Source organism: Cetorhinus maximus, chromosome 16 (genome assembly GCF_964194155.1).
Source record: "Cetorhinus maximus chromosome 16, sCetMax3.hap1.1, whole genome shotgun sequence".
NCBI classification, from domain to species: Eukaryota; Metazoa; Chordata; class Chondrichthyes; order Lamniformes; family Cetorhinidae; genus Cetorhinus; species Cetorhinus maximus.
In genome coordinates this window covers 70,166,696-70,184,118 of record NC_135894.1, presented here as the reverse complement: position 1 = coordinate 70,184,118, position 17,423 = coordinate 70,166,696, and the positions used below count along the sequence as shown (strand labels likewise).

General features: G+C 43.4%; 1 protein-coding gene across 1 annotated transcript in view; it reads right to left on the bottom strand.

The window, feature by feature from the left end:
* Window positions 1-17,423, bottom strand: part of tmprss7 (transmembrane serine protease 7) — a 60,104-nt gene that overhangs the window by 7,167 nt on the left and 35,514 nt on the right. Inside the window, exons 7-10 of the mRNA XM_078560016.1 lie at window positions 11,429-11,533; window positions 11,230-11,346; window positions 10,635-10,806; window positions 7,623-7,891 (exon numbers count right to left, since the gene is read on the bottom strand). Of these exons, the coding sequence (XP_078416142.1) occupies window positions 7,623-7,891; window positions 10,635-10,806; window positions 11,230-11,346; window positions 11,429-11,533 (663 nt within the window). The remainder of the gene's footprint in view (window positions 1-7,622; window positions 7,892-10,634; window positions 10,807-11,229; window positions 11,347-11,428; window positions 11,534-17,423) is intronic.

Genomic DNA, 17,423 nt, shown 5'->3' with positions numbered 1-17,423 from the left:
AACAGGTTTCAGGCAGACCAAAGAGCGTCTTTCACCGAGTTGATGTTCCTCCAGCCGTAGTTGCTTATTTTGCTGGCCAGAATTTTACGTCTCGCGGGTGCATGCCCGACCTGAACAGACGTGAAACAGCGCAAGATGAAGTCGGGTGAGCATTCTGATGTCATCCCGCATGCGAGCAATCTTCAGGTTGGTGGGCATGCACGGGTGTCGGAGCCACACCTGCCAACAATTAAAGGGCCATCTAAGGCCATTAAAAAGGAACTGATCACGATTTTACGTTGCCCATGCGATTTCATGCTCGTCGCACGAGCAAAACAGGCAGGCGGGCAAACAATTTTTAACAAAACCTAATCCAAGGTCGGGATAAAAAAGGGTCAGCAGCATTGCCAGTGTGAGTAGTGAAGAGTTTAGGAGATAGTTTGCTGTTGGTTTCTTATCTGAACTTGACAGCTTCATCTCATCTGAGCTTCAGTCTTAGCATTTCTAGGCTTCATTTCAGGACTCATTGTTGTCTCCAAGGCCCCCGGAAGATTTTGATTGTGTGGACCCTTTCAGGCATCAGACAGCTTCTATTACCCTGGTAATGGGGATTGTGGTCTCTGCTGCTCCACTACCTGCTCTGAGGAGGACGAGAGGGGCAGAAGGGAGAGGAGGCCAGGTGTCCCAATGCAGCTTCCAGGAGAGCGACTTGTGGGAGGAGAGATGCAGGCACAGGGGGCACAGGGCCAGCAGGTAGACCAAGAAGGAAGGAACCGCAGAAGACATCACTATCCTGCTGCCAGGGTCATAGGCAGCGATGCAGCTACCTCAATATGTCCGAGGTGCAGTGCTGAAAGAAGCTCCGCCTCTCCAGGGAGACCGTGGCCTCCATTTGTCAGATGATTGGGCCTGAGATCAGCTACAACTGTGTGGGTGGACAGCCCATGCCAGTGACTCTGAAGGTCACAGCGGCCCTCAACTTCTATGCCTCTCCGGCACTTTCCAGGGGTCAGTGAGGGATCTTTGTGGAGTGTCCCAATCAACTGTCCACAGTTAGGTCAAGCTGGTGACTGATGCTCTGTTCAGGCGGGGAATGACATTTATTCATTTCCATATGGACGAGGTCAGCCATGCTGAGCGAGCCAGAGGGTTTGCAGCGATTGCTGGGCTCCCCTGCATCCAGGGCGCAATTGACGGCACACATGGCCATCAAGGTGCCAGTGGGTTAGACGAGTGCCTTTGTCAACAGGAAGGGCTTCCACTTGATGAACGTCCAGATAGTTTGTGACCACAAGACGCAGATCCTGCAAGTCTGTACAAGGTGCCCTGGCAGCTCCCATGATGCTTACATCCTCAGACACTCACAGGTGCCAAGGCTGTCCATTACTCCAGCTCGACTGGATGGATGGTAGCTGGGTGACAAGGGCTATCCATTGAAAGAGTGACTTATGACGCCTCTCCACCACTCAAGAACAGAGGCAGAGCGGCGTTACAATACAAGTCATGCTTCCACAAGGATGGTGAAAGAGAGGACCATAGGTCTTCTGAAGCTGCACTTCTGATGCCTGGACTGTTCAGCGGGAGCACGACAATAATCCCCACAGTGGGTGTCACTGATAGTGGTTTCATGCTGCACTCTCCACAATCTGACTCTGGCAAGGGGGGGAACCACTGGAGGAAGAAGATCTTGAGGCAGCTCCACAGGCCACAGATGATGAATCCAGTGGTGATTCACAAGAGGAGCCCAGTGAGGAGCACGGTGAGGACGTGGATGCAGATCTCTGGATCCTTCATTGAGACAGGGACATCAGGGGCACCTAGATTCAACGTACTTTCAGCTAGGCTGCCAACGATCTGCTTCCACCTCATGCCAGGGGTGCCGCCTCTATCCTGGATGTTTCAAATGACCCTTTCATTTGAACCCAAAGTCCACTCAGTGCCTGTGCAATAAAGTTTAGAGTCACTCACATCCAGCATTAGATTCTGGCATACCCTGCACCTACAAAATAAGTGAAGCATTCTCAGACCAGTAAGACAAAAGGAAAATTTATATCATGTTGGCACTCATCTTAGATGAACAGAACAATAAATGATGTTAATGGTCACACGAGTAAACATATTAACAAAAAAAGGCAGAACAGAGGATCACCTGTGAACAGTCCCTCTTGTGCTCATGGTGCCTTAAACTTACGTTTGTGAGTGCTGCGGCTTGTTGCCCCTCCTCACTCCCTCCTCCCCATCACTGGCCGTCATCCAGAGCATCCTGAGAGGAGCCCGCAGAGATGACAAGCAGCTCATACACCAGCGTAAGGTTGCTCTGGACCTCCCTGCTTGCCATTGATGGACGGGCACCTAGTTGGGATACTGGGTGCCTCATCCATCTCCCACAATGGCACTGACCTCCTGAGGCCATTGCCTGTGTGAGGGCTTACAGGTCCGAGCGCATCCCCAGGAACCCCTGATTCTGTCCCCGGAGCTGCCTTTCCATGAGAGTCGCCACTCTTTCAATGGAGGAAGCAGTGCGCTCAACCATGAGGGTCAACACAGTGCTCGTGCTCTACATGGATTCCTCCACAACAGAGACAATGGCATGCATACCCTCATGGATCTCCGCCAGATCCTCCTGCACATCCCACTGGACGTCCAGCATCTGCTGCCTAACGGATGACTCCAGAGGCTCATCATCTGCCTTTGACTCAGCATTGTCCTGGTCTCCAGCATCCTCCGACTGCTGGTGCCCTGGGCACTCTCTGCCTCCGCCTGCTCCTCAAGCAAGTGTGAAGTGCCCTCACTGCTGTGCACTGATCTAGCCGAAGATCTAATGCCCACCGAGGTGCTAGTATCTGTGCTGGTGCTTGGTGCAGAGAGTGGGTGTGACTCAGGTGCATCTAAAGCCCAGTGATCCTCTGACATCAAGAGTGTCTCTTTGGGGTCCTGTGTTCGTGAGCAAGCTGGTTATTCTAGGGGAGAACAACGACATGAACACAATCTAGAAACTTTTGCCCCTCCTGCCCTTTACACAATCACTGTCCCAGTCTACACGTGGGTAATTAATGACAGCCATTATAACTACCCTATAATGCTTGCATCTTTCTGTAATTTACCTGCAGATTTGTTCTTCTACGTCCTTCTCACTACTTGGAGGTCTATAGAATACACTGAGCAATGTAATCGCACCCTTTTTGTTCCTTAGCTCTAGTCAAATTGATTCTGTCATTGAACCCTCTGGGACATCCTCTTTCTCCAGCACTGCAACGCTCTCCTTAACCAATACTGCCACCCCTCTTCCTTTCCTTCCTTTCCTATCTCTTCTGAACACCTTGTACCTGGGAATATTTAACACCCAGTTGTGCCCTTCCTTGAGCCAGGTCTCTATTATCGTCACAACATCATATTTCCACGTGGCAATCTGCGCCTGTAACTCCCCAATCTTATTTACTATACTCCGTGCATTTACACACGTGCATAGTAACCCTGATTTAGATTTTGTTACTTTCTCCCTTACTCTGACTTTACCGATTAACTTACTATTCTCTATACTAGTGCTATCTGTCCCTCCCAGTATTTTGTGCATCTTGGTATTCCTCTCTAATATTTTCTCTTGGTTCCCACACTCTGCCGAGTTAGTTTAAAGCCCTCCCAACAGCGCTGGCAAAACGCCCTGCAAAGAACTCATTCCCAGCTCTGTTCAGGTGCAACCGATCTGGTTTGTACAGGTGCCACCTCCCCTAGAGCCAGTCCCAGTGTCCCAGGAATCTAAAGCCCTCCCTCCTTTCACCATCTTTCCAGCCACACATTCATCTGCCTTATCCTCCTATTTCTGTACTCACTGGCACGTGGCACTGGGCGTAATCCAGAAATTACTACATTTGAGGTCTTGCTTGCTAATTTTCTACCTATCTCCCTAAATTCTGATTGCAGGACCACATCCCCCTTCCTACCTAAGTCATTGGTACCAATGTGGACCATGACCTCTGGCTGTTCACCCTCCTTGACCCTGACACCAGGGAGGCAACATCATGGAGTTATATCTACAGCCACAGAAACGGTTGTCTGTTCCCCTGACCAATGAATCCCCTATCACTGTTGCTCTTCCTTTCTTCTTCCTCCCCTCCTGTACATCCATGGTGCCACAAACTTGACTCTGACTGCACTCCTCTGAAGAACCAGCGCCCTCACAGCTTCCAAAATAGAAAACCAATTTGTGAACGGGACCCCAAGAGACTCCTGGACTACCTGCCTACTTCTCTTGGACTGCCTGGCGGTCACCCATTCCCTCTCTGTCTCCAGATCCTAAGCTGCGGTGTGACCACCTCTCTAAACGTGCTATCCACGTCACTCTCAGGCTCACGGATGGGCCACAGTGACTCCATCCGCTGCTCGAGCTGTGGAACCTGGAACTCAAGTTTCTGCAGCTTGCAACACTTCCTCCACATGTGGTCGTCTAGGACACTGGTAGCGTTCATGACTTCTCACATACCCAGGTACAGCGCAGGTTTGGTCAGGGTGGATCACTAACTTTAGAACAGACTTGACCCTAATTAGAAATGGCCTTGGACAGAATTATAATTCATATTCAGCACTGAGATGGGCCACCAATTTCTAATTTCCTCCCTTTCCCCCTTCTGCTTGTAGATGAGGAAACCTTTCCTCAAGGATTCCGACATGTCATCAGCCAGAAGCATACTCTCGTACACTTCCAGCATGTCTGGGCCAATCCAGTCCCACAGAGTTGAATACAACTCAGCCGGTAAGCCATCGCTTCCAAGAATTTTACTCTTCTCAAAGGCCTTAGCTCATCCAGAGTTATTGGTTTGTCCAGGCTGGAAATTAGATTTTTTTTTTGTTTTCAAAATTTATACTTTATTCATAAAATATGTTAAGGTACATTACATGACAGTTCCAATTTGACATCACAAAGTTCAATATAGTTCAATTTCTTTAAGTACAGAAATCCATCTAAAAGTGTAGTTTTCAGGTGCAGCAAGTTAGAGTGATGGATAATTGGACAGCTATCATTCAGTCCCCATTTTAAAGCCTTTGTATTTTTACAAATATCAGCACTGTGCTTTAAATTCTATGTTAATATTTATAGTTAGATTATAAAACTTACAGCTGTTTGAGAAAGAATGTATTAGAGTTGATTACAGCTTGCAAATCTTCTCCACAGTATAGGCTGAGGAGCTGGGAGATGCAAAACTGATGTGATACACAGCACCACCACTAGTAGGAGGGTATTATTACAGAGTAATAAAGGTAGTCTCCATTATAAATATGGACATAGGAATTCATAATTGGAAAAATTGGCATAGCTAGTGTAGATGGATGTAATGTTTTATGGTATCATTATTGTAGTAGGCTTGGAGTTACAACCAGTGGATGTCCAACCAAGACCATGCCATTGAGATTTCTGTGCCCTTCATAATTCAATGCTTTCATTATCTTTTAGCTTAGATCTTGCATTACTAGCATATTTCTGTTTAACACATTTGTATAACAATTCTCTATCCATTGTTTTAACTGAGCTATTATCCTATTGTTTTTAATGGCTTAAAACAGCCTTTAAACAGTAGAAAGGGAAGTGTAATGAATGTTTTAAACATTTTTGTTAATATTGCAGTCATTTTTAAGCTTTTATTATTTTGGCACCACTTTATTTCCACAAATAAATAATATTGCAAGACAACTTTCATTTCTGACTATTGATTGAACAAGGGCAAGACCAGCATTTAGATAAAAGCAGAATACAGCGGATGCTGGAAATCTGAAACAAAAACAGGGAATGCTGGAAAAACTCAGCAGGTCTAACAGCATCTGTGGAGAGAAAAAAAACAGAGTTAACACTTCGAGTCAGTAAGACTCTTTTATGGACTCGAAACGTTAACTGTTTTTTTTTTCTCTCCACAGGTGCTGTTAGACCTGCTGAGTTTTTCCAGAATTTCCTTTTTTTGTTCAAGACCAGCATTCGTTGCCCATCCCTAATTGCCCTTGAGGAGGTGTTGGTGAGCTGTCTTCCTGAACTGCTGCAGTCCAAGAGCTGTAGCTTGATCAAAGAGATAGGTTTAAGGAGCATCATAAAAGAGGAGAGGGAAGGAATTCCCGAGTTTAGGACCAAGGCAGCTAAAAGCACAGCCACCAATGGTGGAGCAATTAAAATCAGGGAAATCTCAAGAGGCCAGAATTGGAGGACAGCAGTGGAGGCTTGTAGCATTGGATAAGTTTACATAGATAGGGAGGAGGGATGAGGTCATAGAAGGACTCATTAACAAGGATGAGGATTTTAAAACTGATATATTGTCAGACAGGGAGCCAGTGAGGGTCAGCAAGCACAGACATGATAAGGGGAATGAAAATTGGTGTTAGTTAAGATAAGGACAGCAAAGTTTTGGATGTAGGTGAAAGACGGGAGGCTGACCAGGTGAGCATTGGAATAGTCAAGTCTAGAAGCTAGTAACAAAGGCATGGACAAGGGTTTCAACATCGGATGAGCTGAGGCAGGGTTGAAGTTGAGTGATGTTACAGAGGTGGATGTAGACAGCGTTACGATCCCTGTAGAAGCCGATAACTTTTGAAAAGATATTGAATTCCTAGCGGCTGACTGATAGGATGACATGACAAAATTTCAAGTTTTAACACTTTTACTGTAACAAATGAGCTAAAGGCTACGGTGAATAAACACACCTAGTAGGCAACTAATACTCTAAAGTACAGAAAAGATACCCCCTCTAACTTTTTAATATGACCGAAAAATCTACACCACAGTTACACTTCACTTCCCCCTATCCACAGAGTTGCAGTTTTTACAGAAGCCAGTCCAAAATCACTCCCAGCTTCCAAAGGGTTTACTTCCCGACACCACCCCCCCACCCCCCACCCCCATTTTGATGAGTCGTAATGTCAAGTAAGCATCAAAAGGTGCTTCTCTCAGTTCCCAGAGAAACCCTGAACAGAACACCAGCAGTAAGGCCCACTCTGGCAATTCATCCACCTCCCTCCTCCGCCCCCCCCCCCCCCCCCCCCCCCCCCCCCCCACTCCCCCCCCACCCCCCCACACCCAGATTGATTGTACCAGATTCCTTAGATTGCTACGAGATGCATCTCTTTGACCAGAGACCATCTTTCCTCTCACATTTCTGCCTGGTAGCTCACAGAAGAGACACACTCTCCTCTCTGCTGACCACACTAGCTATATTCCTCTGTCTATTTGTGAGGCCTCCCTCTCTCTTTTTCTCTGAAATCTCAGAGACTGAAAGTCTATCCACAGTTAACCCAGCTTTTGTTTTCAGGTGTAACATTTTACACTTTTCACCCAGTATGTTTCACTTTGGGCCTCACAATCTTATAAACTTCACATTTATGATAGCAGTCTTAATGATCACATGGCTATGTGGTTGGAAACTCATTTCAGGGTCAGCACAATGTCAAGTCTGCGAACTGTCCTACTCAGCCTAAAACAGTTGCCAGTGATGGAAGCAGTGGACATGTTCAATAGTGTACAGTGTATGAGCATTATTGCAATTAACAGTGAATCTTTTCACTGGTATAAACCTATAGTAAAGATTGAATAAGGTCCACAGTACATGATTTATGTTAATACAGTCCTTTATTTCAGGTAAAATATTGCTCCTTTATGATATTCTTACCTGCTTCCTGTTTTTGCCCCCAGCCAGTCACCCAGCACCTCTCTCCATTGGGCACCACTTGAGTCAGTGAAGGGACACAAATTGGTTGGATTGCTGATGCAAGTGTATCTGGCCATGCTTTCTTCAGTTGTAGCAGTGAAATATCATAGTCAAAGTTTCGACCATTATAGTATTCATGGACAAGGATTCTTTTGAGTTCACTTGCAAACTTTGCATTCCCTTGAGAGTGCATTCCTAAATGAGCTACCCATTGTCTGGGATCAGACATCCTTAAAAAAGAAAAAGTAAACCATCTGTTTCAGGAATAGAATTTTATAACAAGGTTATGCAACATAATGAATTAGAGTACTACTCATAATACTTATTTTTTTACAAATAGGTTAGAGCCTAAGAATTATATCATATAATTAACATATAAATGGCTGTTATTTTAATAGCAGTGCTGTCAATGAATTTCTAGACCATTGAATAAAGGAGTAAAGGAGGAAAGAACTTGCATTCATAAAGTAGCTCTCTCATCCTCAAGATGTCCAAAAGATTTTCTCAGCCAATAAAATACTTTTGGAGTGAAGGCGTTGTTGCTATTACCATCATATAAAGAGTGACATGTTGCTAGTGTCTTCTTTGTAGAATACTTTCAGGAAATAGTTATTATGTTAAACAGTTTTTGGTTAATCTCAACTTTAACCTCGATTCTATCTTTAAAGGTTCAACTTTCTTTGATAAGCCTCTTAAGCCTATAATTCTTAGGGTTTGTTAAAAAGATAGAATTCTGAAGTAAGTGCTGGGTATATGGATATGGAATCGGCTCAGTGACAGGAAGCAGATGATGGGGTGGATGGATACTTTTCAGACTGGGGGCTGCTTTGCAGTGGTGTTCCCCAAGGGCCAGTTCCAAGTCTGTTATTCTTTTCAAATTTTATAAATAATCTAGACACAGATGCACACAGCAGCAGTATGAAGTTTGTAGATAATACAAAACTTGGCAAAGTAATAGTGTGAGAATGTATTTTTTTTATATTTTGGGGGAATATTGTTATTCTGTAAAGAAGACTGTCTGTGTGTGTGTGTGTGTGTGTGTGTGTGTGTGCATGTGTGTGTGAGAGAGAGAGAGTGATTTAATTAAGCCGGGCAAGAGGTTGCTAAGAGTCAGGCTGTCTGGGTGTTTGGAAACATGAAAATGTTAAAGGTGTTAAGTTTGAGGTACAAGTAAGTAAGTTAGATCTAACATTTGCATTTTTAGATAAGTTGGGACGTTGTTGAATTTCAAAGGAGTGTCAGAGATAATGAGGAAAATGTTTGCATCTTTCAGGAGTCCATAGGTGGGGACATTATATTTTTATTGACCCAAAAGCAAAGACAAAATGGAAACAAGAAAGATCTCATATTTGGAAGGATTTGAGTTTCAAAGGGATGTGAGAACAATGGGACTGAGATGAAAGGGGGAAAAGGTATTTTAGAGTTAGAGTTGCTGTGGATAGCCGATTTTTAGCTATTGAGCTGTCAAGCTGTCAAGCTGTTAAGCTGGAGATGGCTGGAGTTGTTTGAGCTGTTGAGAAGTTTTGGGCTGCAGCAAGCAGGTTTATTCTGAAGTGAATTCCAAAACAAAGTGGAAGAGGGTACAGGTCATGTGGTACACCTTTATTGAAGTTACAGCAGTTTGCCTTGTGTGATATTACTGAATTCTATATTTAAATATCTATAAGGGAGTGTTGCCTGGAAAGTGTTTATTTGTGGGTTTGACCAAATGGAGAGTTTCGGGGAATGTTTTGTAAGACCAACCTTAATTGTGTAACTGTAATCCTGTGTGCTTAAGTTGTCTTTTTTTGGTCAATAAAACTGCTACTTAATTTTTTAATATCCCACAAGAGTTACTGGACCTCTTACTGCTGAGATTGATACATCTTCTCTTCGTTACTAGAATTAAAAAAAAATGGTTGTGGCCCGTAGGTCAAGTTTCCCTCTGGGATTTGGTTTGCGCAGCAATTAACACCAACTGTGGTCATAACAATAGATAGTGATAAGGATAGTTATAGATTTCAGAATGATATAGAATGGTTAAATAGGAAGAAACATGAAAGGCAGAGTTCAATGCAGAGAAGTGTAAAGCAATGCACTTTAGAAGGATTGAACTGGAAAGACAGTATAATATATTTAGCACAATTTGAAATATGTAGATTAAACAGAGAGACCTTGTGGTCTATAAACACAAATCCTTAAAAGCATCAAGCAGGTTGATAAGGTGGTTTAAAAGTTACTTAGGCTTATAGAGGGGTAAAAGTAAAAATGATAATGCTCGAACTTTATGATCACTTGTTAGGCCTCAGCTGGAATATTGTGCACCATTCTGGACATCACACTTCAGGAAAGATATAAAGGCCTTGGAAAAGATAAAGGGAGATTTACCAGGATGTTGCCAGGGGTGAGGGACTTCAATTACAAGGTGAGGTTGGAGAGGTTAGGACTGTTCTCCTTGAAATGGGGAAGGTTAAGAGGTGACCCATTAAAGGTTCTCAAGATGATGAGAGGATTCGATGGAGTAAATAGAGAAAAATTATTCCCTTTGGCAAATGGATCAAAAACTAAAGGTAATAGATTTAAAATAATTGACAAAAGATCTAAGTTGGGGGGGGGGATGAGGAGAATATTTTTCACTCAATCGTTGGGATCTGAAACCTGATAAGGTGGTGGATGCGGTTGCCATAAATCATTTTAAAAGAGGGTTAATGGGTAATTGAGGATGAAGAACTTACAGGGTTATGGGCAAAAAGGTGGGGGTGGTGGTGGTGGGGATAAGCATGACAGCCCATTCAAGGAGCTAGCACTGGCACAATGGACCTAATGGCCTCCTGTATTGTACGTTTTTCTAATTCTATGATTCAATTAAATTAGAATATTGTAATTCTGATGTATCAGACTTACGTCCTGAATTCCAATCCTCTGCAACAGAACTATAGCACTTTTGCCCCAAAAGCATTCAGCATTTCAGGTAATAATAATTTTGTTGCTTACTTTTGCCCTTGAAAACAATGTGCTGCAGATAAGAGCCATTCCTTTGTTATCACTGAAGCCCCACAATATGGTGACCCAGAAAAGTGAAGGCTGACTTGCCAAGGCCACTCTCCATCACGAGCATTAAATCCTCCTACTATTCGCCTGTCCCACTGCCTCTTATTACCACAATCTGCATGGTAGAAATGAGAACAAATAATTATAGTAAAACTGGAAACCACAGTCAATGCTTGAGCTTTGATCTACAAGCAGTCACATTATTACCATTATTAAGCATCTTCCTCCTGCTTATTCAGGCAATCAACCTGAATGCTTTAAAATAATACTTAACTGGGAATATTAGCTTACTAGCTGGGGAAAGTTTAGGTATTGTATATCAGAATATGCAAAATTTCCAACTTGAAGGCAATTAAAGTGCCTTAATGGCCCCGATTTGCTTAAGATCAGCTTCTGTTTAAGAAAATAATTCCTCAAAATGAAAACACGTTCGGTAAACTCCACTGTTAAGTTACTTTTTAATTTCTCCACAGTTATATAAATATGATGAATTACTCTTAAATAATGAATTCCCCCCTATGACAACTATGGAACTCACCACAACTCATTTCATCACTTCCGTCCAAGCAGTCTACACTTGTATCACATTTAGCATTCCTCTTCCGAATACATAGGTTATTCTTACATTTATAGGTGATGTTTGAGCAGGGCACAGCTGAAAATGATGACTTGACATTTTAGAATTTTGAAAATATGAATCAGTCCGTGTATTTTATTTATATTGTTTAAATACTCACAGTCTGTGCAATTGAGTTCATCAGTGCCATTCTCACAGTCTTTGACTCCGTTACAGATGAAGTAGTGCTGCGGAGAGCTTGTGTTGCACTCTTTTGATGGTGAAGCTAAATTAAAACCAGCCATAAATAAAATCAATAGCACATTATATAATAAATACAGCCTTCATATATGGGAGACTTCAATAGGAATGAATGTAACACTTCAATCATTTTCAGCAAAATCGTTGGCACTGATTTTTCATCAACATTTTTTGGCCATACAGATATACATCTTTACCCCCTCCTTCCTCCCCTAGCAGCTTGTCCTACTCTGCCTGGCCTTTGCTCATTCACACTGTCATACTGTATTCTGAGAGGAAGGCACCCATGTCAGGGAACAGCCAATTTGTGCAAAAGCCTCAAATTCAGCAAAATGTATGTCAGCACCTGCCATTCCCTATAGATGTTAGTAACTTGAAACAACTATGGAAAGTACCAGAATGGTGTAGAATTATAGCAACAGCCGGAAGAAACCAACCCCCAGCAACTAACTTGTAAGTAATTGACGAACCCTTTAAACAGCACTGGTGGGAGGGTTTTTCTGCTGCTCAGTGTATGTTCAGCTGTACGAGATTAACAGAGAGCATCAGCAGGAGTGTTGAGCTCTGGTGTCAAGTTAGCATTGCATGCTGATTGATATCATGATCTGCCTGCTCTGAATACTTCTGGCAGACATTAAGGGCACGTGCTAATGTCTTTATCAAGTTGGTGTCCGTCCCATTTTCTCAACCTAAATCTCTTAATAGCCATATTCTAAAATGAAAGAACAGTAGCTAAAAAGTGCACATTCCTTTAATTTGCAATCAAAAAATATCTCTTCACAAAAATGGGCTTATAATCTTTTCGATTACAATATCCTGGCTTTGCTTCTTGTTATATATGGATCCCTATTTAAATTCCTTGCAGATAGTTTTCATCTCCAGCCCTGCCATTTTCTCCTTTGCTCTCCTTGAAGTTGTTTGATTCTACAGGTATATTGTACACTTATCTATGTGGCCATTCTCTATGTGAGAGTTTAGGCAGTGATAGCTGGAAGGCTAACTACACTGTGTCTCCTGCCAACGCAAAATGGCCATCTGTGCATGCACACTGGTCCACACTGCTCAGTAGGAAAGCAATTAATGTCTTGATTGCATCTGCTGCAAGATGTTCCAGGCAAACAAGATGGTGGGCCATAATACATTTCTATTGAATAATTGGGACAGGCTTGGTTCATAATCTAACTGAAATTTGAAAAGGAGAAACATAACACAAATCCTAATATCCTATATTGTAGTAAGTGTAAATTTAATGGGATGAGTTACAGTGTAATCACAAACAACTTGTAGGGAATGACTGTGATTTGAACATCTAAATGTATCAAAGCCACAGCTTTAAACATTCTACATCCTTGCTTCCCCATGCCCACTATCACCCAACTCCCCCTGCCCAAATGTCCACTCCAGGTTCAGAAACTTTGCATCCAGACCTGTGCTAAAAGAGTGAACATGGTAGCGAAACACTAGAACTGCGCATGCGCAGCATTGGCAGCAAACACAACCAATTAACCACTGAGGCTATCATTGATGAATTCACTACTGCCCTCACCCGACAACCACATGTGAAACTCTTCAACAATAGTCCATGTACAATGTGGTAAAGTGAGGTACCCTGTCCCTTTAAGAGAATGTAAGTGTACTGATCATGTGCCAGCACTGACGAATCACTCTACAGCATGGGCAACTGGGAACTGTAAGACTAGTTCTGGAGGTTTCTGAGTGAGCACGTATGATCTGGTGCTCTGCCCTATGTCTCAATAAACCATTACTGTTTATTCTTACATCAGTCTCTCCCCATTACTGATTGCAAGCAGCAGTTGATGAGAACGTAGGAAAGCAGTTGGAGTTCAGCTGGCCAATGAACTCATTTGCCCAAGACATAAAAGTGGCGTTGAAGATAAAAGCATTGCAAGACCCCTGAGTGAGAATCCACAAAATGGGTGAGCAATGCATTGAAAAGAGTATCTGTACTTAACTTCTAAAATAGGTGACAGCTGTCAATCAGAGCAGAAAGCAGTGCTGCAGTTTAAAATTTTTTAAAAACTCTGCAAAATCGCAATCGCGGGGATCCCACCAAACTTGAAAAGAGCACGAAACCCAGTTGAGAAAAGCCAACAGCTGCAGAGACAGAGCTAAAAAGAAAAGTGACTGTTCTTAAAGCGGAAATGCATTTAAACTGGTAAATACATGAAAAATGGCTATGGACAGAAAATTATAAGAGACCCCAGGGAGAGGGCGACTCTGCGGTAAGCCAAACACCTAAATTCGTCATTACCTGGAAAGCCTATCAGAAGTGCCGTCCCCTTGGAGTCATTCACGATACCGCAGTTTGGGTGTGTCAATCCATTCAACCCCATTGCAGATGACTGGTCTCAGTATGTCAAAGGCCTAGTGTTTATTTTTACTGCTAATGACATCGTGGGGGAGGAGAAGAAGAGGGCGATCCTTTTGTCCTCATGTGGGAGCAAAATATCTGGGCTGATCCACAGCCTTACGTCACCTAGCGTCCCAGACTAAAGACTTTCGACGAGTTAATAAAAATTGTACAGAGCCACCTGAGACCAAAGCCCTCAGTTACTGTGCAGCACTTCAAGTTCAATTCAAGTAACAGGCTTCCAGAGGAGACAAAAGCTGACTATGTGACCATTTTAAAGGCATTACATGAGCATTGCAAATTTGGAACGGTCCTTTAGTAATATGTCGAGAGACCGGTTAATATGCAGGATTGGAGATGATGCTATCCAAAGGCGTTTGCTAGCCGAATCTAGTTTAGACTTCAATAAGCCATTAGAATTAGCTACTGCGATGGAGAGTGCTGTTAGATATTTCAAAGTTATAAAAGATACACAAAATGGCGCCGTCTATCTGGTCGAGTGGGACAATCCGGCGACAAAAGCCACAAAAACCTTGGACTCCATGGAAAGATGGGAAATGGCCTCTAGCTCCAGACCATTGAAAAACAACAATACTGCAGTGTAAACCCACAAAATGAATGAGAGAAATACATGCAGACCTCCAGTGAGCGAACAACTACTCAAACAAGTCGAGTGCTTTTTCTGCCACCGCTATGGCCACATAAGGCGGCACTGCAGAGAAAGGCTAAAACAATAGTATAAAGGCAGTTGGAAAAATTGTGAAATATGCCTCATGGAAGAGCCAGAAGAAATAGAATCAGACATCCATTCATTATATAACCTCAAAGTGGGTAGAACTGAGTCAATACAAGTAGTCATTACAGTTAATGGACAACCCATTAAGATGGAAGTTGATACAGGAGCATCGATGTCCGTGATTGGAGAGCATACATTTAGATACCTGAGTAAAAGAGCCCATCCTTTGAAGTTAGAAGTTTCGGACACAATGCTGAGGACATACATGGGCAAAGAAATAAATGTGAAAGGGGTATGTCAAGTCAAGGTGCAGTATGAGGAACAGTCTGCAAAATTACTCTTATTTGTAATGTCAGGCAGCGGACTGAGTCTCCTCGGAAGGAACTGGCTGAGAGAGATAAATCTTGAGGGCCCACTAAGTCCCCAATTAAAAACCAGGAAGTGTTGCTGCAAGAAAAAATGAGTACGCAAACACCCAACGGGAGAAGCCCGTAGAGGTGTTACACCAGGACAGAGTTCAAGCTGAAGTCAGCATCCTTTGAAAGGAAATGGAAAATCTATTAAAGGGCTTTCGTGTGCTACAAAATTCAATCAACACCCCATTTGTGCCCTGAAAAATATATGGCAGGACCTTCTGGTTGGCGAGCGGGAGCGGGCCCTACTCACCGACACGTAAAATGACGCGGGGTGACATTGGGTAGAACTCCCGATGTCACCCCGCATCATTTCCATTTTCAGGTCGGTGGGGGCACAGCCAAGTCAGCTGCGCGCCCACCGACCTATCAACGGCCTATTGAGGTCATTGAGAAACTAATTAAAATCATTAATGGACCTGCCCGGCCAACCTTAAAGTTGGCGGGCTGGCCGGGAGCCCTGGCGGGCTTCAGAAAAAGCATGAAACCTCATCCACGGGTGGGATGAGGTTTCATGAGGGCATTTAAATTTTTAATAAATGTTTCAGTTAAAGTTATGGACATGTCCCAACTCATGTGACAGTGTCACATGAGGGGACATGTCAAGGAAATTTTTCTATCATTTGAATTGCAAATTTTAATTTGGAGCTGATATTCCTGAGGCAGCACTTAGCCTCAGGGAGATCAATGCGCTCTTTCACGCGCATGCGCAAAAGAGCGCACTCCCGGCTGAGGGAACCCCTCCCCCCCCGCCCGCACAGGGAGTGCATAGCGCTTCCTGGTGGACATCACGGTGCGTGGGCCTTAATTGGCCCGCCCACGTAAAATGGCAGCACGCACCCCCAATTGGGGGCGGCGATCGGAGGTGCGCCCACTCCCGCACATACCCCCCAACGGGGGGATAATTTTTCCCATGAAGAAGAAAAGGAAGAGTTCAGCCTGTCTCTGGCTGAGTTAAGGAATGAATTAGCTGAGAAGGGGCAACAATATGAGATGCTCCAGGAAACTATTAATGAGAATAGGAAAGAATTGGAAGAGCTGAAGCAGCAGCTGTGTAAAATCCCTGAGGTTTTAAAGCTAGAAGGCCCTTAATTTTCAGAAGAGCTGTCGGAAAACCCAATACTGAGCTCATTCACATTCAGCCCACGCCTGAGTCTAGTCCAGCTAACAACAAAGTTAAAGAGGAGACAGAGATACGGGTTAGCGCAACCAAGAAAAGGACATGCAGGAAGAAAAAGAGAAATTATTGACAGTCCTTGGAAAGAAAAACAAATTTTTTTTTTTTCATTTTCCTCTTTCTCCTCACACAGCACTTAGTTCAATGCTGTATTGCTTTGTGCTTGTTGCCCTCTATCTGTTTCAGGTTGGAGGAGAGGGACAGCAGGAGTGAACGTGTATGCACCCAGAATATGGTGAAATCATCCACTGAGGAACCTAGTGGGCAACTGTCCCCTGAAAAGAAGGTCTCGGAAACACCAGCCAAGGTTGTTGAGCTACGACACTCAACCTGTCAAAGAAGGCCTCCTGAGAGACTTGACCTGTAAATAGTTATTGTGTAAATAGTTAATGTGTCTAAAGCTAGTTATCTGTACTTTTAAGTAAAAAGGGGGACGTGGTAAAGTGAGGTACCCTGTCCCTTTAAGAGAATGTAAGTGCACAGATCATGTGGCAGCACTGACGAATCACTGTACAGCATGGGTAACTGGGAACTGTAAGTCTAGTTCTGGAGGTTTCTGAGTGAGCACGTATGATCTGGTGCTCTGCCCTATTTCTCAATAAACCATCACTGTTTATGCTTACATCAGTCTCTCCCCTTTATTGATTGCAAGCAGCCATTGATGAGAACGTAGGAAGGTGTGCAGTTGGGGTTCCGTTGACTAACAAGCTCATTTCTCCAAGACATAAAATACAGAAATCAAAGGGTGGCTCCATTTCATCTTGCAGCCTTTTAAATGGTTCCCTTGCTCAGATAACTCAGCCTAAATTAAGGATACAGTCTAGGACCTTCTACTCTGTGTAGCTCAGTACATCACTCAATGAATTTGCTCAGTTTACTTCAGTTTTTTTCCAGGTAAGGTGGCGTTGGGAAACAGCATGTAGTGTAATTCTTGCGACACTTAGCATATTTTATTGGGAGCACAGCCTGACATTCAGAGCCTTTATATGTAAACATTATAGAAGGGGTCAAACTGCATTAAACCATTGAGGCATAGTAACTACACTGGGGTCACCAGTTAGACCTTCAATAGGTATTTTAAAAATCCCAGAAAATGTTAATAATGTTATTTGTAACTCTACACTCCAGCCCCTAGCCCCCGCACCTTATCTCTATATCACAAAATTGAAAACAAATAAAAGGTTAGGACTGGAATCCTAACATTTATTGTGCACATAC